The 24,638-nt window shown below is 42.1% G+C and overlaps 1 protein-coding gene across 1 annotated transcript in view; it reads left to right on the forward strand.

The window, feature by feature from the left end:
• Positions 1-24,638, forward strand: part of ephb6 (eph receptor B6) — a 44,726-nt gene that overhangs the window by 13,738 nt on the left and 6,350 nt on the right. The window contains 13 exon segments of the mRNA XM_040029994.1: positions 3,659-3,931; positions 7,984-8,153; positions 8,241-8,536; positions 18,843-18,998; positions 19,397-19,605; positions 19,607-19,669; positions 20,022-20,103; positions 20,818-20,942; positions 21,956-22,118; positions 23,671-23,785; positions 23,872-23,927; positions 24,178-24,294; positions 24,388-24,635. Of these exon segments, the coding sequence (XP_039885928.1) occupies positions 3,659-3,931; positions 7,984-8,153; positions 8,241-8,536; positions 18,843-18,998; positions 19,397-19,605; positions 19,607-19,669; positions 20,022-20,103; positions 20,818-20,942; positions 21,956-22,118; positions 23,671-23,785; positions 23,872-23,927; positions 24,178-24,294; positions 24,388-24,635 (2,073 nt within the window).

Consider the following 24,638-nt stretch of genomic DNA (forward strand, 5'->3'; position numbering starts at 1 on the left):
TTTCTTCCTTTATAAGAGAGGAAGAAAACAAGATGTGGAAAAATAGGGAAGGGGGGCAGGAGACAAAGGGGGAGTGAGGTGGGGGTGTAGGGTCAGAAAACAAATGAAAGCTGTGTTTTTTTCACAAAGGTACAGAAGCGAGCTGCACGCGATGCCACACACGAACAACGGCGGCTTCTCTTTCCACCTGAAAGTCCCTGCCTGGCCACATACTCAGCATAGCTTTTACCGCACCCACCGCCGCGTGTCACAAAAAAATGCTCATACACTCTTTCTGTTTGCTATTTTTCCCACATTTCTCCCTCCACCATCCGCATCCCTGCATCCCACCATGAGCTCGGTGTGGTCCCCCTCTTTCGTCCGTTTTCCCTCATACACTGGTCTGACAGAGTGAACCAAAGCCTGAGAGAGAGAAAACTGCCCTTTCACTCCATTAGACTGACAGCGACTCCGGCTCTTTCTATCTGCTCACTGATCTTATCATTATTTCAGCTGGACCAAATATGAATGCACTCTCTCATGGTGCGATGCTCAGTAGATTTCTGTTCACACTGGCTGTCAGAGCCACACAGAGAAAGAGACACAAGCATGCAGAGATACACTAACATGCACAAACAGTGATTCACACACTCTAAATACACCCTGATAGGGTGTCAGGACCTTTTGTCCTCTTGCCATTGTCATAGGGAGAATAATGATGATGAGGCCTAATACATAATTCCTCTGTGTTACAACAGAAAAGGCCCTGCTTGTCACTCAGGGCTACACAGGCTTAAAGCAGATCCTTTTCATCCTTCAACGCAACGCACTGTATAATTGGTGAAACTAAACCCTGCGGCTACATTAACATTTTGTCTCATCTTACAAAGTCTCATCCAGAGCCTTGTCTCCGGGCTGCTCCATTTTCTCCATGTGCGACTCTCTTTTACTCACATCCATTTGCGCATCTACCGTGGATTCATCTTCCCGAAAAATGCAACAAAATCTGCTGATTTTATTGCACAACAGCTGCCCTAAGTCAGGCACACAAGTGTCTGCCACCTGTCACATGTGAACAATGGCGCACATGCAAATGCCAAAACTAGTGCAAGAGAAAAAAAAACAAGCACATGTCATTGTATAATACGCATTAATTGTTATTATAATACTGCATTATACTACTGTAACATATTAAAATTGCAAAGTGCCAGCATCGCCCGTGAACTTCTTTCTTTCTTTCCTTTAGATATGTCAAGGCATGAAAAAAAAGTTTATCTCTTTCAGATGTGTCTCTGATAATTCGGCCTCCACCTCAGAGCAACAGCTGCAAATAGAATTTATTTTTCATCTGAGCGTCGAAGAAATTCTAGCATCAATATGTCTTTTCACAGGCGTCCTTGTTGCTCTGTATTTCGTACTTTGTACTAAGGAAATGGTCCACTGACATTATCTTCTGTTGATTAACAAATATAATCAGTGCAGACTTTTTGAAACCATACATTGATTATCCTTTTTTTTAACATGAAGGATGACGGTCATCGCTTCAGTCCAATATCTCAACAAAGTTTGGGTGAATGAAAGTACAGAAATCCATACTCCCCAAAACTTCACAGCTGAAATGACTGGTTAATGCTGCAGTCACACCAGGGAAAACAGTGGCTGAAGACCAGAAGTACTACAACTGTGACGATAAAATTATGACCTTAATACCTTTGGTTGTGGCACGGTGGTTAGCACTGTTGCCGCACAGCAAGAAGGTCCTGAGTTCAATTCCAACACCAGGCCGGGGTCTTTCTGTGTGGAGTTTGCATGTTCTCCCCGTGTTTGTGTGGGTTCTCTCCGGGTACTCCGGCTTCCTCCCACCGTCCAAAGACATGCAGCTTGTGGGGATAGGTTAATTGGATAACCCAAATTGTCACTAGGTGTGAATGTGCAAATGAATGTGAGTGCGAATGGTTGTTTGTCCCTGTGTGTTAGCCTTGCGACAGACTGGCGACCTGTCCAGGGTGTACCCTGCCTCTCGCCCTATGACAGCTGGGATAGGCTCCAGCGCCCCCCGCGACCCTGAAAAGGATAAGCGGAAGTGAATGGATGGATGGATGGATGGATGGATACCTTTGGTTGCTTTGAAGATGGGGACCAGGTCATCTTCAGAGTGACTTTGGTGTGTCAAGAAGGTGATTAAAAAAGGTCTGCTATCAGTTTGCAACAGAATGGAGTGAAGTTGGCAGTTACATGCAGTTTGTTTGTGATATGACATCGATGAACTGTGACTTGTCTTGTCTACATACACAAGTCGAGTCAGAAGCTCACAGATCTGAAACAGAAATTTAGAAATTCCTCCACAAACAGAGACGCAGATGCTGCAAAACTGCAAAATCACGCTTTGCACACTTGCTTTGATATAGGAATATAACCAGAATACAACTGGTGCAGTCTAACCCGGACTGAATGCAACATGTTGGGAATCTGTCTGCATTTATAAATTAGGTTGTAACTACTTCCAAACCTTCGCCGATCTGAGAGTGAATGTAGTCAGTCCAAGTCCTGACCATGAGTGTTTGGAGACAGGTTCATTACATGCATTAATTATTATCACATTTGATAAACCTTACTATAATGATCATATATAATGAGCATATATATGTCTGCATCTATCCTCAATAGGTGGACCAATCTGATCGTCACATACAATCCCAGTTCTTGTATATATTATGTTTATTTCAGCAACTTTAAGCATGTTTAGTTTTCACTCATGAGGACAAGACTATAACATTTAAATTTGTTGCAAGAATCCGTAATGCAATTTTCATCAATAATAACTATGTAGATCCCTCGTTGTCAGGTCACAATCAGGTTCTGCAACATTTAAAACCATGCATACAGCACAATTTCCAAAAATACTTCAGTGTAGAGACATTAAAAATGCAAAAAACCAAACAAAAACACATTACAAAGACGGTGCAGTTGAATATGTCAGTTAATGATAGCTTTTCTGTGTAATGTCATCATGCTACCATGCTAGAATAAGTACCAAATAATAGCTAGCTAGTATGCAAATGTAAGCATTTAGGTAAAAGTGCTGCTGTGCATCAGTCTTGTTAAATGTCACTTTTAAGCACCACAAACAGGCAAAAATCACCAAAACACTAAAGCCTCAAAGGCTTTACCACAGTGAGAGCTGAACCGTCCCTGTTAACACAGTTTTGTCTTCAACACCTGAAACATGTTGCTCTAAATGAAAGGCTGGAGCTGTTTAATTAAATTACTGTTCTTTTAATCATTGATTAAGTAATTAGAGAGCCTACTCTGCAGCACTATAGAGACGACCTAGATCAGTGAGGACAGGGAACAAAAGCTTTTCCTGTGATATTACAGCAAAAAAAAACCAAAAAAAACAACTGCTCTATCAGACTTATCTCAAGTAGCCTCCATAGAGAACACCCAGTGAAGGACAAGGCTGATGTCAGCAACAGCAGCAATATCTTCAATATTTACCTTGTAAAATGTAAACCGCCTTCTAAGTCATGAGTAAGATTCATGGCTGTGGAAAAGTCATAAACATACCGGCGTTTTAACAGTTTATACAGGCCTATTCTGGAGCCCTGTGCTTATAGTTTTATTTCTGTTTTGCTGAGCTCAGTTTACACAAGCTCATAATATTGTTTCTGTCTTCCAGTGGGATGAGGTCAGCGTCCTGGATGACCGAGGGAAGCTCATACGAACCTTTGAAGTCTGCAATGTCAACCAAAATCCCCGTCAGCAGGACAACTGGTTGGCTACTCCTTTCCTGTACCGCCACTCGGCTCCACGGGTGTTCGTCACGTTGCGTTTTTCTGTGCGAGACTGCGCGAGCCTGCGTTCACCGTCGCCCGCCTGCAGGGAGACACTCACTCTATACTACAAGCAGGCCGACTCCCAGAGGGAGCTGGAGAGGACTTGGGTAGCTGAGGTAAGGTGACACACTGGATGAGCTGCGATAATGCATTTAATTTTAAAGATGATGTATTATACTGTTGTTAATTTTCTGTCAAATAGTTTTACAGTGGTGGCTACTCATATTAAACATGGGCAGCTTCAGTCATATGGGAGCCAAAAGCTCAGCTTCAGGCTGCTCTGAGTGTTTAGCTTCAGGAAGTTTTTACTAGAAGTTGGCAGATCGAGCCAAATGTCCCTGGATTGATACTCGCGTGAAAGCATCGGTACTTCGTTTCTTTCCCATGAGTTCAGTATGTAGCACACTGTGTGTTGTGTTAAATAAATTATTTATTTATACATGCACTATGAAAAAAGTATGAACATTTTTTTGTGTTGACTGTCACATTTATTTTATTTATAGCCTATAGCACATTTAAACAACAGAAATTCACCCGAGGCGCTTTAGAGATGGGCACATTTTCATTTCAGGTCTTCAAAAAAACTGAGTTTCAAAATACATGAAAAACTCAAAGGTGCATTTTCTTGTGTTAACTCTTTGAAAATCACAGTGGTCTTTAAAATATTCAGAACTTGCAAATTGATGATGTTTCATTTCATAAATAATGAGACACTCCTCTTCCCTAAATATCCTGCTTTTTTTTTTTTTAGCTTAAAAGTGTCCTTACTGCTATTTGTATTGGCAGTGCTGGTCTTAGTTTAATTGTGAGGGCTAGCCAATCAGAAGAAAGTTGGCTTAAACTGATTGTTTCAGACAGAGGATGGACTCGATAGGCTGCACTAAGATCCAGGATATGATAAATATCATTATTTTGAAATGTGAACAATGCAAAGCTACATTAACAGAGTCCAAGAATAATAATCTGGAGTTGGAAAATGGCCCTTAAAGTGTTTGTGGTTAGCACCAGAACTTAGCAAAAGAAAAGTTCTAAAAGAAAAGCTAATCTGATGGCTAAATTCAAAGCATGTGCACCACATGGGCTAAAATGTCCTTAGCAGCACATGTTTGACTTCTAGCTAGCTGGTAGGACTGAATGTCATGTCACGGCTGCCTCCTGGTGTGTTTCCTGTCTGTCTCTACTGCACGCGGCTCAAAAATGACAAAAAGATGAAGAAAGGTTTCTCCTCTGACGGGCATGTTTTGAAATTTTGTTGCCTAAGCTTGTGCCACTCGTGCATTAGCCTAAATTCAGGTCACAGGGCTTAACATCCTCACAAGCCCAACAATTAATTTGGCAGCAAACACTCACCCAGTTCTGGCAGTATTTCTAGAAACACTCTTCTAACATCTGGATATAAACAAACTCATCTGATCTTGGAAAAAAAAAAGAAACTAGCAGCAACCCAAGCGGTGGACTCTAACCTAGACATTTTTAATAAAACTAATCTTCGATTGAAAATAATCCATCTGTAAGTAATGTTTAAAAAAAAAAGCCAAATTATAGTGTTAAATAAATTACATATGTAGTATTAAACAGACTAAATGTGGCAACTGTAACAACAGTGAGTATTTATTGAGGCTTTTGTGTTTTATGACTGGTAATTAAAGATTTCAGGTTGGGGTTTGATGGTCACATGAAAAAGAAAGTTTTCACGTGACTCTGTGTAGTCCTGTAGAAACAGTGTACCCAGAAGACGTAAGAGTTGCAGCAAGGCTGCAAGTCAAATGTATTTGATTAATTGCTCAACAACAAGTGCGAGCAGCTCAATAAAAACAGATGTTTTGGCAGTTTACTGCTCTAGAGCATTCAGGTGTGTGCTAAGATAACTTCGCAATCTTCTCAGGGGTGGATGTTCCAGCAAGTTCGAGGTCAGACCATGCAATGCTCAGAGAAATGGCAAAAACCCAAGAACTACATCTCTGAATCTACAGGCCTCAGTTAGTTAAAGTTCATGACATTTGATCAAGAAAAAGACAGAATACTGGCTTGTTTAGAAGGATTGCCAGGAGAAAAGGCTCTTGTCTAAGCTCGGCTCAGGTCTGCAAAGTTACATGTGAATAAACTCTATCATCAAGACTTCTGTCTTGTCACATCCTTTGAATAGGGCAGCTGTCAAGCATGGTAGAGGAGGGGTGATGATTTGGGCTTGTTTTATGGCCAAAAGGCCTGGGTACCTTGCGGTCATTAAGTTGAACATTAATTTCTTTGTATAGCAAATAGTTTGAGAATCAAATGTAAGACAGCTGTAGCTTAGCCCAAACTGTGTTATGCAGCAGAACAGAGATCTCAAGCACAGCAGCAAATCTACAACAGAATGGCTGAAAGTGAAAAGAATCAAAGTGTCGTAATGGCCAAGTCAAAGTCCAGGTCTGAAATGCTGTGGAGGGACCTGAACAGAGCTGCCTGCAAATCTTAATAAACTGAAGTAATGTTGTAAAGAATAATGGGGCAAAATTCCTCCACAATCATGAGCGAGACAGAAAACAGTTACCTGTTAGCACGGTGGCACAGTGGTTAGCACTGTTTAGGTGTGAATGCGGGAGTGAATGTGAGCACGAATGGTTGTCTGCCTCTGTGTGTTAGCCCTGCGACAGACTGGTGACCTGTCCAGGGTGTACCCCGCCTCTCGCCCTATGACAGCTGGGATAGGCTCCAGCGCCCCCCGTGGAAGCGAATGGATGGATAGATGGATGTTTTTCACTGACTCCATCAGTGTTGTTTATTCTAACTTTATTCTTTTGCATATTTCATCCAGATGAAATATACGTTGATACATTAGATAGAAACTATCAAGACTTTTACGTTACATTCAACAAACATACTGTATCTCTAAATAAGTAAACCACATATAATAGACTAACAATGACAGATTAGGACGATAAACAGCCTGTTAAGTCTTCCTAATCACAGATTTCCCACTTGAAACTCTTTCACCACTTTATCTAGTTTTTACTCTAGCACTTAGCAGTTTTATACAAATGTAATAGTGGGTTTACAAAGCTTGTTGCAAGGCAGTCACGTCACAGTTTGCGTGCACTAATCCTAACATGCTGGGCTGCAGACTGCACTGAGATATCCTGTTGTTTGTTTTGGTTTTGTTTTGCTGCTCAGCATCCTCCAAGAACTACACAAACACATCAACTGGAAATATAAAAAGTTGAGTAACTAATCTCTAATTGAGGCTCATATGGCCACAGTTGATTTGAACAAGTGTTAAATCCTGACTTTCTGTCACCGCTTGCTGCAAGGCCACCTGCAGATGGAGTCATTAAACTCGAGCTGTGTTGGTGATTGATTGTTATTCCCCTAATGCTCCATCAAAACAGTGAATCCTATCATGTCCCATGGTACTGAGCAATTGTATAATCACTGATTGGTGAAGAAAAAGTGACACCATCCTCAGACTACACTGGTGCGAAGCACAATCTAGTGTCACTGTGGTCTCCATAAATGTCATTTCAGCCCCACTAATTACATCCTTAACACATATAATGACCGTTTTCTACGGAGTGCGGAAAAATCTCTGAACCCCACGTGTTGTCAGTGAAGACTGACACTTCCCATATGATTTATTTATTTATTTAAGCACTTAGCGTTGTTGGTGTTGTTTAATTTAGTGCTTTTCCTCTGCTGCTTTTCGAGCTACTGAGTCTGTGAATTGCCTGAACTACATCGGGAGACATCAGTGGGAGGGATTCTCTGTTTGTATAGATGAATGCGTTTCTCCTTGGGGAAGTCAAATGCTTTTTAAAAATGCAAATCAAAGCCTGATGAGGAATCAGAGGAGGGCTTTAGAAGAGCAGGAAGCAGTGCAGAGATGAAAGTCTTTGCAGGGACTTCAGCACGAATCCCCACTGGGACCTGCACAGATCTTAAGTCAGTGATTACACTGCATACTAAACTACTTCATAGTATGCATATGCCTGCGACTAAAAAAGCACGATCTGAGCTTATCTTTAATCTTACCATGTGTTTCCAGACCATATTTATATGTAAACCAGTGCCTCCATAATTTCCCCCTTGTTTACTTGATGTCAGCCACATTCGCTTTAAGCTATTTTGTTTCCTCCTGACCAATAATTATCCTTTTTTTCTTGGTCTCCTGTCTAATTTGTGTTTTCTCCAGCCATCGAGCGGGGAGAGAGAGACCAGGGAGGGCTGGGTAAAGATCGACACCATCGCAGCCGATAAGAGTTTTTCCAAGGTGGAGCCCAGCTCACCTCACCAGTATCAGCCCAACAGATACAGCCGTATCAACATTAAGACACGCAGCTTTGCCCCCCTCACACGCAAAGGGTAATCATTTCTGTACGACACTTTGTTTCTCACAATTTTAAAGCATCACTAAACCTTATGAATACTCTCTGACCCTCTTCTTCTTAGATTTGTCTTGGCCATCGTCGACAGCGGAGCTTGCGTTTCCCTCATGGGGGTGTCTATCTTCTACCGCCGCTGTCCAGCCACGAGCCTCTACCTAGCTTCGTATCCACCGACTCCCTCGGGTGCCGAGCCAACTGCTTTAGTGCCTGTGACTGGGACGTGTGTCCCTCACAGTAAGGCACAAGGAGACACGCCCCCTCGCATGCACTGCAATGCTGAAGGAGAGTGGATGGTGCCCGTCGGTGGATGCGTCTGTGATGAAGGTTATGAGCCGAACCTCAATGGATCTGCCTGTCTGGGTGAGTCCGGTGGACACTGTTCAGGTTGACGGACACTAAAGGAATCAATGCTTCTTTGATGCAAAGCTTAGACATATGCTTTTATAAATGTCACAGAGCTGTGAGAGACAGATTTTAAAAAAGGTCAAAATCGCAGATATTCTTTTATTTTTTCATATATTCTCTTAGTTGCTTGAATGGGACAAACATGATCTATTAAAGTAATCGTGTGGTGTTTCGGGTAATGCGCTTATTCAAAGCTGGCTGCCTGGCAGGACTCCAGGAGGTCACTGTGGCTGGTGAAGAAAAAATCTTGCTCGAAACATCTGATAAACCCACAAACTGCTGTTGCAATGCTTTGGTTCTAAACAACCTGAGCATTAATTTGTGAGTTTTAGAGGTAATGATAGATGCAAAGAGCAAAAATTGTCGCCGTATAAAACTTAAGCTCCAGGCTTGATTTCCTGCCAGCTCTCCTTTCTTTTTCTGTCTTTTTTTGTGGTATTTGTTGAGATAAGCATCTGGATCAATACTGAATGGAGCTGCTGTCACCCCGATACTCTGCTGTGCTTGATGTAGAGACCAGAAGGAGATGAGGGCAGACAGGTCAGGTCAGGATAAGATGAGACGAAGAAGGACGAGACAATCCAAGCAATGCATCTGGAGGGATTTAACAACTGCATCAGGACTTTTAAGGACAAATACAGAGAAACTGTTAAATCAGAGGTGCTATATTGACTGTTTACTGTTCCAGTGACTTTCAGTGGAGAGGCAGAGAGACAAAGGAGAGGCAGGCCGATAATACTGAGGTCAGCATTTGCAAAACTGGTCAAAAAGTGTTGCGCTTTTAAAAGTGGGTGTAAATAGTAGGGGCAAGAAGTGGGGAAAAATTTGATAGATGTCCAGACGGACACGAAGAGATGCAGGGAGAGAGGGAGAGCGGGAGAGAGTCATAGAGAGAGGGCTGTGACACATTTAGGTCATAGCGATGTAATGGCCACTCGTCTGTGAACAAGTGACAGAAACCGCAGGGGGAGAGAGAGAGTGGAGGGAAAATAGGGAGACGTGGAAGGAGAATGAAAGATAGGAGGATGCAAGTTAATGACTTTAAAGAACTGAGCAGGCAAAAAAGTACCGAGGGCGTGACGGCAGGGCTGTGCGACTGTCTTTGTGCGAATGTGTGAGTACACACAAGCGTATCTCGCCGGGACGCCGATGCTCACCCCGTCCACATACGTCTGAGGATTACAGTCAAAAAACTGTATTCTCACAGGAATTTCAACGACTGTAATTCCTCAAGTCTAACTAATGGCAGCGCAATTAATCCTCCAATCCTGCCAAGTCAGCTGTGAAATGTGTTCATGCTCTTTTTGCTTTACATCTGCACCCGACCTGCCACTTGCGTTTGTCTCTGTTTGATTGATATCTACTGACAAATCACTCCTCGAAGCTGCTCGGCTGCCGGAGCGAAGACTTTTCCAGTGACTGTCTCTGAATGATCAAACACGTTGCAGCTTTCTTTCTTTCCTTTCTTTTTTTTAATGATTATGTTTTGTTGGTCACTTCACTGACTAATGATGTGCATTGGCATCATTGCATTGTTGTCCTCTCTGCCTCCCTGGGAACGTCGAGAAAAGAGGCAGATGGTTAACTGCCAACGCAGCCGTCAACGATTATTAACAGTAGCCGATCCTTGTGCTCTTTGGAAACTGGAGCATGAACTTCCTTAACTCTAACAACTTGTACATTTTGTTCTTGTTTAAATTAAACATCAAGGCTGTTTAATAGTAACGCAAAGTGAGCAAATTATCAGCTGTGCTGCGCTGAATTATTGGTTTGAAGCTGTATGTTTTTTTTATGCTGCTGGCACTTTAAATACAGGGAAAAAGCACTTTAAGAAGTTGACTGACACTAATTTCCACTGCCTTCAAGTGTCCAGTCTTAACTAATATGCCCATGCATTTCATTAAATGCATTTCATTTTAATTTTCACAAAAATTTGCATTACACTTGCTATTTAAACTCCTACAATGTAAATGAATGCTGTTGGAAATCCACGTGACAACCACACACTGAGGCTTGTCGCCTCAAGCAAGACATCGTTTTTAGGGGCACGTAGGAGATTATCAGATCCCACCTCTCAGTCTCATGGGAAAATTACGATCGGTGTTAAATGATTGCCTTTAACTACATGCAGCACTAATAGCTTTTTATTTTTAGATCCAAGGCAAGATCATGCATTCCTTTATTTGCAAAACCAGATTAATATGGCAAGGATGTAAGTTTCTTAAGTGTGGTCCATATGCATTTGAAGTGCATGGCTTCATGGATGTTCATTTTTTGAAAGATTTGATAACACTATTAAATGGATTGCTAAAAAATTTGTGCACACCTGACTAAATAGTGGGTATTTTTTTCAAATGAGAGGACAAAAGAAAACGAAAGAATAGTTTTTAAAACTCCTTTAAAAGTTTTTTTTTTTGGTACAGATATAGTTTTGTGCAGTGCCACTAGTCACTCATATGAGGTGCAATCAAAAAGGTTAGAGGCTGGGCCTGTAGGCAGAAACTATAAAAAAAATATGCCTGCTATCTGCTTCAAGGTCGTAATCTTGTGCAGCAAAATATGTTTTGATTGGAAGACCTGTTCTGGCCACTTGCAGGTGTGCAATCGCAGCACACACTGGATCTCGACCACTGTGTCAAAAAAAGCACTTCAAGTCAAATTTCATTGTGGAAAAAGGGGAAGAGGTTGTAGGGAGCCACAGCCTTTGAATAGGGCAGATGATGAGTAATGGTCTTGGTTGATTTCAGTCCTGATGTGCTTTCTTTGCGCTGCAGACTGCAGCTTTTTCTAAAAGTCTCTGTTTATAACTGGATCTCTCATTCCTGGTGATGATCCTTCAAAAGAAGGTCAGGTCAGTTTGACTGTGAAGTTGATGGTGCAGATTGAGATCTGTGGCAGAGTCACAGATGCATATGTTTAAGTGGTCAGAAGGAGACTTTGAAGGAGATGGCAACCATAACTTTTAGTCGCATATGGTTTTCTCTTTGTTATAGAGCCAGTTACATACATTTTTAATCACATCTCTTAGTGAGAAACTGACTGAAAAAGTAGGTTTATTTGTTATTAATAAGAGCTGCATCTTGTGATGTTCTCCCAAAGTCAGATCTATTGTGAAACCATTTGTCATTGCCATGGGTTTAAAATAAATCCCTGGTGAGAGACACTCACCACAGGCATCATAGTTCAGTCGATTTACTGCGGGCATGATGCTTGATTATTCTGTTTTTTCAGGCTCACCAAAACAACACTCCGACATTTGGACCGATGATAAATTGAGAATCCAACTGAAAAATCAGACACTTAAAAAAACACAGCCGACCCTTTGGCAGACAAACATTAAAAGATCATCCCTTGATTATTTATGAGCTTGTTTATCACAAGTAAGTCTACAAGAACACCCAAGTTCTATATGATCACTAAAATATTCAGAAGTCAGTTCGGGATAAAAACTCTTCTGGAGTCTTTTATAAAACGATAAGAACAGAGGCAGACGTCACGCAGCAGCTGCCTGCTGTTATTTTATTTTTCTGCCAGGCAGCATCAGGACGTTTTTCTCCTTTGACATTTGCATCCCACAAGGGAGACAGAGACGTAGAGAGGACAGGCAGAAACATGACCGAGCATAAGCCACAGTTACACCTGTTCAGCCAAACATGAAACAGTTCTGTAGTTTGAGGCAGCTTGAGTTGGTCCCTGCTGGATGTGCATCATCCTCAGATAGACGCCTTCTGCTTGAGTCCCCTTAAGCGACTGTTGATGGTTTAGGACAAAGATTATTGTGGCGGATGCTCAGATGGAGCTTTGAGCTTACTTGAAGCCATGTTGATATTTTATGTGGCGTGAGACTACGTCCTGAAATATTCAACATGTCAGTTTGTCCTGATTTTTTGCCCAGAGCCCTTACTCTCAGCACAGACACATCCACCAACTACCCCGAGGCAGGTTGTGGTGGGAAACAAGAACATTTGGCCAGGGGAGGACGTACAAGTGCAAGTGTGACATTATTTTGAGTCTGCTTTAGTCCCAAACAGACACTCTTCACCAAATAACAAAGTAGATAATCGTCTCATAGAATATACCGACTACATTTTCCCAGTTGCAGTTGTGTCCCCTTCTTCATCAAGCCGTCAGTAAGCCTACTCATCAGCAGCGCTGGAATTCAATTGATTTTCCAGTCTATTAGTAAAGGTCAAGTACTGAGAGAAACACAGTTGAGTGAAATGATCAATGACGTACTGTATCGACTGGGCTGTAGGGTGTTGACATGCAGCGGTGATAAATCAGCTTGATCACATATACATCATATCAAATCAATCGCTACATGAGTCAAAACTCTTTATGATGGTGTTCATTATATTTCACAGGGCAGTTCGGTGGAGAAATTACAATCATTTTTTTAAACATTCATGTGAAATGGGGATGCTGGGCTCTCAAAAACTGTCACGTGAATCCGCACATCCTCCAGCTTTATGAAACGTTATCACAGCAAATTTCAGAGTTCAGTTCATTGCCACTTCTCCTTTTTCAGTAAAAAAGCCACTGTACACTTTCTGCTTGGCACCAAACAGGCATGTAGACACACTTAGGGGCAGTCTGGCAAACCTATTGGAGCATTTAGCAGCTAAAAAGCCCAGAAAAGGCCTCCTGGGAAATAGTTAAAAAAAACCAGCAAAAACAGAGCAGAAGAGACAGAAACATGACTGCAAATTGCTAAATGTGGATAGTAATAACTAAAAAAAATGTTTTGAAAGAAATAAAATGATCCCTGTTAAGTCAGAAACGGTGCTGAGCTGTCGTGATTATTAGGCTGAGAGCTCAAATCTTACAGGGGCAGATGCAGGCCCAGGGAAGAGGAAACAAGACGTCAGCACGCTGAAAATTTAATGTGTGAAGGTCTTAGGTAAATATCACAGCTCCAGCAGCTCCAACAGCTCCACCTACAATTAGGGTCATTTGCATTATGTAACATCCATTTTTAGTGCACACTGTTGTCTTTTGAATCAGTTTACATCAACTCGACAAAGAGTGTGCAGGTCAAAAGGTTGCCTCGTTAAACTGCACGATGTTCACCGTGGGAGCGACGGTGAATCCTGAATCCTTCCAAGATTTCTGTGAACATGTAGGATTTGCCTAATGCAGTAATTTGTCAAGATATGTAAGAGGGAGTCTTCAAATCATTTTCTTTGTCGCTGCATCAGCGGTGAAAATCCAACAAAGGATTATTTTGCTTTCACGTGTGGTAGAGTGCTGCTGGAGCTTACGAGGAAGAGAGACAATATTAGAGCACACGATTCAGTGTGTGTCTTGTTTTCAGGATCCACTAAATTACCGAATGTAGTCTGTTGTGTGGTCGCATCTGTGACTGTTGTGTGTTTGTGTGCGTGTGTTTGTTGTGTGTCTGAGCGAGAGAGAGAGAGAGAAACAGAGAGAGATTATGCTGGGAGCCAAAAGAGGGAATGAGTGCATGAAAGAGGGAGAGGAAGAGGAAAAAAAGACAGAAATTGGGTCAGTGATCTACATACCAACGTACAATGTTAACATCAAATTACTCAGCTCGTGGCTTTCTTATTTCTGCTTGTGTTTATCTCTTTATCTCTGTAGAAAAAAAATGCAGTTTTCAGTCATCCTTCTTGCCTAATCTCGTTCTCTTTCCATGCAGCCTTTGTCAAATTAATCCCTATCCCCATATGCCCGCCCATCCGTCTATCAGTAAATACATTCACGCATGCATGTAAACATCAATGCACTGTGGCAGTAGCACATGAATAACACACCCAGTCATGTTTGTTGTGAGTTAGTTTCATAAATGATGCCACAAACTGACCTTATGACCTTAATCTCATCCCTGACTGCTTTCAGAGCGGTTTGCTGTTTTAAAATGACCCGCAAATTAAGAAAAACATGACGGATGAAAGTTGGCTCCTGTTTATATGCAGTACCTTCACACACTGCCCTCTTCCCATCACTCCTTTTCATTTCATTGCCCTTCATTTAGTAATCCACTGGATTATGATAAAAACATGGCAGGGATTTTTGAAGCAAGACTTAAAGGTATTATATATTTAAAAACAAGACCTCTCAGTTTTTTCTTTGTGTAAAGTTAGGGTGAAGCTGTAAGCACATCGGTATTCACATTTTCAGCTCATCTATCGTTTGTTTGCGAACGGTCCATTTTCAAAATACTAATTGCTTATTTCCATCTATCAAAAGCACAAAGTTTTAGCTGTACTTAAGCAGAAAATCCTTACCTTTGGTTCGAAAAGATGAAAAACAAATAAATTATCAAAGTGTGTGTAGTCGGAGATTAATTTTCTGACGCTTAATCGTGTAATCTTTTCAGTTTGCATTTGAGTCACCTCAACAAACGAGCGATATTTATATCTGTCATTGCCAGAGACGCTCGTTTGTTTTGTTGACAGGGCTCGCTGGGACTTTGCTGTGTGCACTTTTGCACACGTGTAATGTAAAGGCATCTGTGACTGAGCTTATAATGGTGGTACGCTTTCTGTTTTATTGCTGGGTGGGTGACTGAGAGAGGGATGCAGATCAAGCAAGAGGGCAGAGGGCTCTGCACGTTCATTGGCTGCTCAAATCGGGCGGATGCGGGAGAGGAGGGGGAGGGAAAGGAGGAGGAGGAGGGGGTTGAGGGAGCTCATAACGCTGGTGATGAGAGGCTTTGTAGCAAAGTCATGTTTCATGTCAGAGCTGTAGGAGAACACGTCTGCTAATGTGCATCTGGGACATAAAAGATGGAGGAAGTTATATTCCTCTCTATTCCTCTGTTGTCGCCCTCCTGCTGCTTTCCACTTTCAATTTCCTCATTGTCACCCATCATCTCAGGCTTATATACATAATCCTGCTGTTCATCCTACAGCTGTCTCAGTCCATCCGTCTCCATGTTCACTTCTTCCCCAGTTTGGTGTCTCTCTTTGTTGTCTTCGCATTATTTTAGTCCCCCTTCCTTTTTCTCACTTCACACCTGTTTGAAAGCAAGGTGCGCTCTCAGAGACAAGTGAGAACACAGGAAGCCTTTTATCTGTTTATTCTCCACTTTTTTTCCCACTTTGTGCCTTCTTATCTTCCCCTCCCACACTGCTGCACCCGCGCCAAGCATGCATAAATGCATCCATGCGCTCTTTTAGCACGTCAAGTTTAAGACATGCTACGCATTCTTGACAAGGTTATATAAACGAGGTCAGGGGTTTGCTCCCACTGATGCCCTCGCTCTCATTCTCCAACTCCGAGGGTACTGCAAGGCTCCAAAAACATATGAAACTGCTGGGTCATGTTTTTTTGTTTTTAGTGTGCCATTTGCACTCAACAATACAAGAGGTTGTCTGTCTGAGGATACGCACATACTCTACATTTAGCTTTCAGACAAAGGGAGCACATTTTGAACGATGCAACCTTTAGCCGACACTCCTTTAATGGCACTCACATGCCCACACACACTCGCAGTGTAAAAATGGCAGCAGACCAACCTGGAGGCTGTGGACTCAAAATCCTCATAAGTACGAGCACTCGAGGCTCAGGCTGGCAGCAGCATGAAGTCATGTGTCAGTCACCTTGACCTCAGCGGTCAGTTGACATTAACAACTGGCAGATTTCACAGATTTTTCTGTCATATAACACAGCCTGCAGGTTCAAATGGTATTTGTTTGTGTGCGTGCGTGCGTGTTAGTGTGCGTATGAGAGAGAAAGAGCGAGAGAAATAATCAATTTATGCTTGAATGTGACTTGATTTGACAGTTCCAATGGATTATGAATTCCAGCACATGATTCCTGGATACATATGAGGACAGTAGGCCTTTTTATTAAAAAAGGCCAATAAAATGTTTTAATAGGGAAATATTTGCGTAGGAATGCAGTGGTCCTGTTACGGTAATGTGCTAAAGTCTTGAGAAAACCCTTGTTTCTTTATTTTTTGCTTGGAGAATGAGAAATGCGTGCAGCGATTTATTGAAATGTGTCCAAACATACACGGAAATTTGTTATATAAGGGAACAAGAGCGCTTGTACAGTTCTAACAAGTAAGCATTGAAAGTTAATAATTGGTATGACCACACAGCCTAAACTCTCTTAGGAAAGTTTTCTTGTAATTTCTTTTAGTCTTCAGGAATCGTTCTCCGGGCTTCATGAAGGACACTCAAAGCTCTTCTTTGGATGTTGGCTGCCTTTTTGTTCTGTTCTCTGTCAAGATGATCTCACAGTGCTTCAATAATGTTAAGGTCAATGTAGAGGCCAATCCACGACTAAAAAATATTCCTCTAAAAATGGCTTGGTATGTACAAGGACTGGAGTGAAAAAAAACAACCAGCGTGCAAAGAAAAACCTTGAAAGAGAACTAATGCTCAAGATAACTTTACAGAAATTACAGGAAAATCTGGCTCGTTTTTAAGAAAATATAAAGAAATTAGGAGTGGCTCAAGGCTTATATAAGGCACAGTACTGTAGAAGGATTGTTTAGTACTTAATAAATATCTTTACACAGTTCTGCCACAACTTTAGAATCACAATCCTAATATTGTGTTGGCCTCCCTCGTGCTGCTGAAATAGCTCTGATCCATCGAGGCGTGGGCTTCACGAGACTTCTGAAGGTGTCGTGTGGTGTCAGGCACCAGACGTTAGCATCAGATCCTTGAAGTTCTGTAGGATGAAAGTGAATCTGTCACACTGATACAGGCTACACAGCACCTTGAACTCCTTTACATATTCCTCAAATACTGGGTGCATTACTCTGCTGAAAGAGACCACCGTCGTCAGACAAAAACTGCTGCCATGAAGGGATTACAGAGATTATTGTTAGGTAGGTCAAGAACGATCTTCCACGCTTGAGTTGCGATATTAACTCAGACAAGTTAGACAAGTTAAAAACTTTAAAGGAGTGTTTTAACACTTGGGGAAAATATTTTCTACTCTTACTTGCTAGAAGGGCTGACACCACTCTCTCTGCTGCTCTTTGTACGATAAATACAAATCATATAAGCAGTCGGTTAGGCCAGGTTAGCATAAATACTGCAAAAGGAGAATAAAAAGATCTAATTCTGTCCAAAGTGAGACAAATCTGCCCTACAGCAGCCCTACAGCTCACAAATCAACACACTCGAACTCCTAATTATGGTGTGTATAAATATTTATCATTAATTGCTTTTACCACATGAGACTGTGGCTAAACCGTCTCCTCCTGTTTACAGTCTTTATGCTGAAGTAAACTAACGCTTCTGTAAGTAATATCCTCGTATTGCTTATTGTCCAGGAGGAGAGTGGTGCAGATGAAGTAAATAAGTCAACCTCCACCTTCAAAACGCTCACTATGACCTTTCGTGTGTGTCTTTGTGTGTGTGTGTGTGTGTGACTGTCGGTTTGCTGGCCACTTCCTCTATAAACAAAAGTTAATGATAGTTCCGGGTTAAGCCAACAACAAACAAGAGACCGCTGCCTTTCAGATGAACTTTTGAACCAACGGGAACCACAAGCCAAGCTGAAATTGATGCTTAACCCCAAACCAGTTACTGCAGTTTGATTTTGTTCTGGACAAAATGAGCGGAACAATAAAAAGGAATTAAGTAAGAGGGTTTTTTTGTTTGTTTTTTTGATATTCGTGACTTCTGAGCTGCACATAATACAGATCGCAAAGACCTTACATAAAACAAAATCTGGGCTGAATTGTCTGAATAATGCCAGATGTTCAATTTAAACTACGTCGCACATGATGTACACGTGCACTTTCAGTGAACCTGTGAGTATTAGCTGCACCTTGCAATCAGAGTTGACAAAGCAATCTTAACTGAAGGTCCGCTTGCTGAGGTCTTCCCAAGTTTGCACTTTGAATGTCATGCAGATTACTTTCCATTATCTACTTCAACAGTGCACTGACAACTGAGCTTTGAGGAAGACGGTGTGATATCACTGAAAGGTCCAGAAAGAGGCTAGTCTGAGCGCAAAAGATATTTGGTCAGCTGAACTGATTTTAGCACTTTTATTAATGTATTTCAGCGACAAATCCAAGTGCTGGCTATTCTGAACTGGCTTGAATGTTATCAGTGTGTTATTTTCTGACCATATAAAAAAAAAATAGTGGTATGTGCATCTGAGCCCAAATTTAAGCTTGTTTCTTTAACAGCAGCTGCAGCATTTCATAGTTTAAACCTGCAAACTCATAGCAGTGAACACCGCTAATGGAGCAGTGATCACTTTATTTATATAACCGCAAGCTGTTAATAAAACACAACCCCTCTTCTGTCTTCATGTCTCCTTACAGCCTGTCCTGTGGGCTACTTTAAGTCTATTTCAGGCTCTATTCCCTGCACTGTGTGCCCATCCAACAGCCGAACCAGCCATGAGGGATCGAGTGTGTGTGAATGTCGCAGCGGCTTTTACCGGGCCGCCAGCGATGCCAACTCTTCTGCCTGCACAAGTGAGCTTTGTCTGTTTGTTTGTTTACGCCTGGCTCCTCTGCGAGGCGTTCAAGGGGCCTCATTGGAGTCATTTGTCATTTGCTCAGACTGTGAGAACCGAGATACACAGTCAGTGGAATAAAATCCCTTTTTAAAGACTTTTTTAATCTTTAAATTGCACCAACAGAAAAACCTGTTAAGCATGAAACTTTCCTACGCTCGTTCATACGAAATTGCCTCACCATCAAACTATTTTATAAAGTTCTTTCCATTACTTTTCATTGCATAAATGTCTTTGCCAGCCTGCAGGTTCTTTCATATCTTAAACATTTTACCAGATGCTTCCATCTTAGAGTCCACCGCTTGCATTATGTATGTCAAACTCCTCCCATTCTCCCCATCTCTGCTTTCTCCGCAGCTCCTCCGTCTGCTCCTGTCTCTCTGACCTGGGAGTATGAGAGCGGCGATGGTGGGGTTTCCTTGAGGTGGCGCCCTCCGGTGGACATGGGAGGCCGAAGTGAGGTGTGGTACGGGGTGGTGTGTCGCATCTGTCCGTCACCGACCTTCACCAACTCGGCTTTGTGCTCTTGGTGTGGGGAGGGCGTCACCTTCAGCCCCTCCCAGACCTAACCTGAAACAAACCAAGGTCACCCTCAACAACCTGCTGACCAGGGTCACGTATCTCATACAGGTGCTGTGGAAAAACGGAAGATTCTTCCTTGTCTTATCTCACTCAAAGTTTGAAGCACTTCCTGGACCCACAGATGAGATGAATCCACTGTGCTCTATTATTTTATTATAAGTGCCGCATCAGTAAATACACACCAACATTTAATATTTAGTTCGGCATACCTTGACTAAAGCATCGCTTATTCCTTATTCATAACGGACAGATATTTCCCCATTTCCTGGCGTTTGTTGACCTGTCATAGTGGACGCTGCACGTGTCTGTCTTTGTTTCTCAAACGTTGAAGCGTGTCATAAATATAAATGGGGAAAAAAAGGCTTTGAAATTCACATCTGTGTGTTCTTGGTATTGACAGGTGCAAGCCATGAATGAAGTGTCAGCTTTGAGTCCTTTCCCAGTTCGATACTCAAGCATCAATTTCACTACGAGCCAGTCAGGTGAGAACAGGACGGAGACGATGAAAAAGATGAGATGAAAGAGGAAGAGACGCTCTGATGATGACGTTTGCGTAGATTGTGTGTGTGTGTGTGTGTGTGTGTGTGTGTGTGTGTGTGTGTGTGTGTGTGTGTGTGTGTGTGTGTGTGAGAGTTTTCTCTCCCCCTCCTCCTCCCCTCTCTTTCGGTCTCTTTGCTCCATGTTTTCTGCTCCTGCTCTCTGAACGGGAGGTTGCTCGAGGTTACAAAATCCTGTCAGATCCCATTATGGTCACTGTGGAGGAAGAAAGGGACAAATGAGAGATGGGAAGACAAAGAGACGGAGAGAAAGAAAGATGAAAGCAGATGAGTGGGCAAAGGAGAGGAGAATGGGGCATTGTGCACACCAAGTACACCATTATACAATTTTCCATGAAACCGATCAAGACTGGCTCGGAGGTTCAATGAGCTCACATTATCTAAAATCTTCCTGTGAGTGCTCTCAGAGCTTATTGATCAAATGAATGGAATGCCAGAAAGTTCCCTTTAACTGCTCCCAGCTCACTGAGTGAAACTAGATCCTGACTGGTGCACCATAAAAACTCCTACTTCACTTTTACGCTCAACTGAATTCTGTCTACATGTTTTGTAACACTGCCCTCATGTGGGCACTGTCACTTGTGAACTAACAGCTCTCCTGTTTTAACGTGCTCAAGTATCGTCTCTTGTCACCCACAGTTCCCAGTACCGTTCCTATGATGCACCAGCTGAGCCGGGCCCCGGACTCCATCACTCTGTCGTGGCCTCAGCCAGACAGGCCTAATGGAGACATCCTGGAGTATCAGCTCAGATACTATGACAAGGTATGTTCAGTGAAGTCACACATACCGGCAGAAGGTTTCAGCATTAGTTTTTCAGTTTGATAGCAGCTGGTCGTGACGGGACGTCACAACCTCTCTTACAAAACCAAGTTATTTGGTTACGAAATGGTTGTGATGAGACAGATGCAGTATCAACTCTATGGACTGGTTTTGCCATAAACATGTTTTTAACACAAATATCTAATCAGCCAATTGCGTGAAGCTCAGCACGTTTAGGTATGTAGACGTGGTCAAGATAACCAGCTGAAATTCAAACTGAGCATCAGGATGAGGAAGAAAGGTGAATTCAGTGACTTTGAACGTGGCATGGTTTTTAGAAATTAAAGAGAGTGGTTCAAAAAAGAGAAAATATCAGGTTTTCTGGGTGAAAATGTCTTGCTGATCCCAGAAGTCAAAGGAGAATAGTCAAACTCCTTGATGCTGATTGGAAAGTAACATCATCCCAAATAACCACCTGTTGCAGCCTTGGTATGCAGAGAGCATCTCTGAATACACATCAAATCTGTAGCAGAAGACCATCTTGTACTGGATGGTGAGCTTTTATGGGCCTCTTGACTTTCACCGTGACTACAAGCATCTCGCTACCTACCCGACGTGTGGTGTATTCTTTATTAGTGAGCTGGCCTGTTTTCACAGCAGTGAGCATGATCTTGCTGTTTTGACTGCAGCCTGTCTTATTCTTCCAGCATTACCAGAATTATTTAGATTTCTTTGTTTAACTGACAAAATTATAATGTACAAAAATGTGCTAGAAACTACAGGAAAAACATTAACTCATGTTCACAATGGCCAGCCTGATCAGGCAACAAGATGTTTTATAATGGAACCATTTTCTCCACCATAACGCAGTATGGCATTCAAACAACAAAACAACAGTCGTTTAAGTGTTCGCTGGGTAAATACACACAAAGGCATCCTTTACTGAGCATACTGGCTGTGATTGTACACAAAACAAACTGAGCCCAAACAACAGACCCTTCCTCTCTGTTCGTCAGGGTTCAGACGTGGACAGCGCATTGACTGTGTACAGTGAGACTAACACAGTGACCGTCAAGTCTCTGATTCCCGGCTCCATCTACGCCTTCCAGATCAGAGCTCGAAATGAGCGAGGCTACGGGCCCTACAGCAACACCATCTACTTCACGACGCTGCCTCTAGGTAATGCACACAGTCATTTATTTTTTTATAGTTTAAGAAAAAAGTATATATTCTGTTATTGTAGGGTCTGTCCCTTACAATAGAAAGCATGTTGAGGCAACTGTTGTTGTGATTTGATGCTATATAAATACAACTGAATTGAACTGATTTGAAATGATTATAGAAAACTGTCAAAAGATCATATTGGCATAAGCATTAAAATAAATGCACATGCTGTTGTTTGAGTGTGGGTGTGCACGACTGTACTTAGTACAAAAACAAGCATTTACAAAGGACAAACAGACAAAAGCTGGGGCAGCTTTCAATTACTGTAACTGCAGTTACATTCATCTCAGTGAAGTTGCATTACTATATGTAATACAAAGCTTAGTGGTTAATATAAGGCCTTACCATTAACATAAAAAATAGTAAGAGTAAGACCAGAGGAAGATGTCAGGATAGCATGATAAATTCAGGATAGCAATTAGAGAAACTAGGGAACAAAGAATAAACTGTGAATCATTTTCAGTGCACTTTATTTTGCGCAATGTAAACTTAATCATGTAGAAATGAGAAGACTGTGTTGCAAACCAGAAGCACAAAACCAGCTATCAGCGACTAGATGTGATATAATTAGAAAAAGTGGACACACCAGGGTAGCAAAATTAAAGGTGATAATAATCAAAGACAACGAGACAGGAGAGGAAAGAATCGAAGCGCAGGAGAGAAATGACTGCCAAAATAAAAGAGTAAGTTAGAAACCGGAGCTAAAGAGTGAGCAGACACAGGACGTTGAGACAGGAACTATTGAAGGAACACTTCTAAACTCTAAAACTGACTAAATTAAAACAAGAACTAAAGGCTCCAAAAATCCTCAAAAACAAAAAAGACATAACAAAACTCTGAACACCTGAAAAAGAAAGAATTCAACCTCAAAAACCCACAATCAGAACCGGGATGGTGACACTAGAAGGGCCAAAGTTACACTATATGGATACATGTCCTGGGCCACCTACAGATTTCACCTGCAGCAGCTGCTTGGCCATGGAAACCCACACCGTGAACCAGTTTCTGTGTTGATGTTAACGTCAGAGGTTTGAAACTCAGCAGTTATTGAATCAGCAGAAAGGTGCGTCTCAGTGACCTTGTGCTATAACTTAACATGGTCTGCCACTTCCTGCCCGAGCTGCTGTGGTTCCTGAGCGTGTTCTTACAACGGTTGCGTTCTGCTACAGTCCCACGCTCGACCTCAGTGGGGCATTTAGAATGACCTTTGCTTTTACAGATGTTTCTAAAAACAGGCTGCATGGCTACACCTGTGGGAATAGGATTGAAAACACCTGAATTCAAAAATTAAGAGGTTAAACACCTCGGTATGAACACAGCAAACATCTCTCTGTAGTTATTTTGTCATTTTTAATACTAAGAAAACATCTCTGCCTCAGTATTAACATCAATATCAAACTTTCAAATAGAAAATATATCGCTGTAACTAAAGATAAAGTGGTCTGTATATCCAATAAAAGCACATCTGAACTTGATAGCTGAAGGTGTTTCATTTTCTCTCCCGCAGAGGAGCATTCACAGCAAATCCAGACCCGGCTTCCTCTGCTGGTGGGCTCAGTCATGGGTGGGGCCGCGTTTCTCCTTGTCGTGGCAGCCATTGTGGTTGTGGTGGTGTTTCGCAGGTTGGTTGTGGTATAAATGCCGTAACAGATGAATGCATGTATGTTTTAATCTGGTATTACAGTTTTTGACTGCTTTTACATGGCAGTAAGAGGAGGGAGAGTCCATACAGTGACCGACTCCAGAGGTACATCAGTAACAGAGGTGAGTGAAATATAATAAAATGAATTATTTATTTTGGGATTCATTGTTTTTTTATAGGAAAAAAATAAAGATGCTCTATATGTTTATTATTAAATGAATAATACAAAGAAATGCTATCTGTGTGTAAAGTAAAGCTCATCAGCTTTGCATTATAAAAGATCATTTTTACCTTGTTTTTGGGATTACATGTCTAAAGTAAAGGACTAAAAGTTCTGAATCAGTTTTTCAAAAGTAGATTTCTTGTTCCCAGGTGGAGTTAAGTATTACGTTGACCCATCCACTTATGAGGACCCTAGCGAGGCCGTCAAAGAATTTGCCCGTGAGATCGACCCAACTCACCTCAAGATCGAGGAGGTGATTGGTGCAGGTACGTTTCATGGTCTCCTTTCTTTTAAATCTTGCTGTTGTTACGTGCTGGCAGCAGCACAGTGTAATATCCTCCGTGTTTATTCCATTACAGCCCAATTTGGCGAGGTTTCTCGTGGTCGTTACCATCCGCTGGGTCGCAGGGAAGTGCTGGTAGCAGTGAAGACTCTGCGCTGGGGGGCATCAGACAGAGAGAAGGGGATGTTCCTCAGTGAAGCAGGAGTCCTGGGACAGTTTGACCACCCCAATGTGCTGAAACTAGAGGGTGTTATCACTCGTACCCCTCCAGAGAGGATCATCACTGAGTTCATGGAGAACGGGCCCCTGGATGCCTTCCTCAGGGTG

Source organism: Simochromis diagramma, unplaced genomic scaffold (assembly GCF_900408965.1).
Source record: "Simochromis diagramma unplaced genomic scaffold, fSimDia1.1 OVJJ01000361.1, whole genome shotgun sequence".
Classification (NCBI taxonomy): domain Eukaryota; kingdom Metazoa; phylum Chordata; class Actinopteri; order Cichliformes; family Cichlidae; genus Simochromis; species Simochromis diagramma.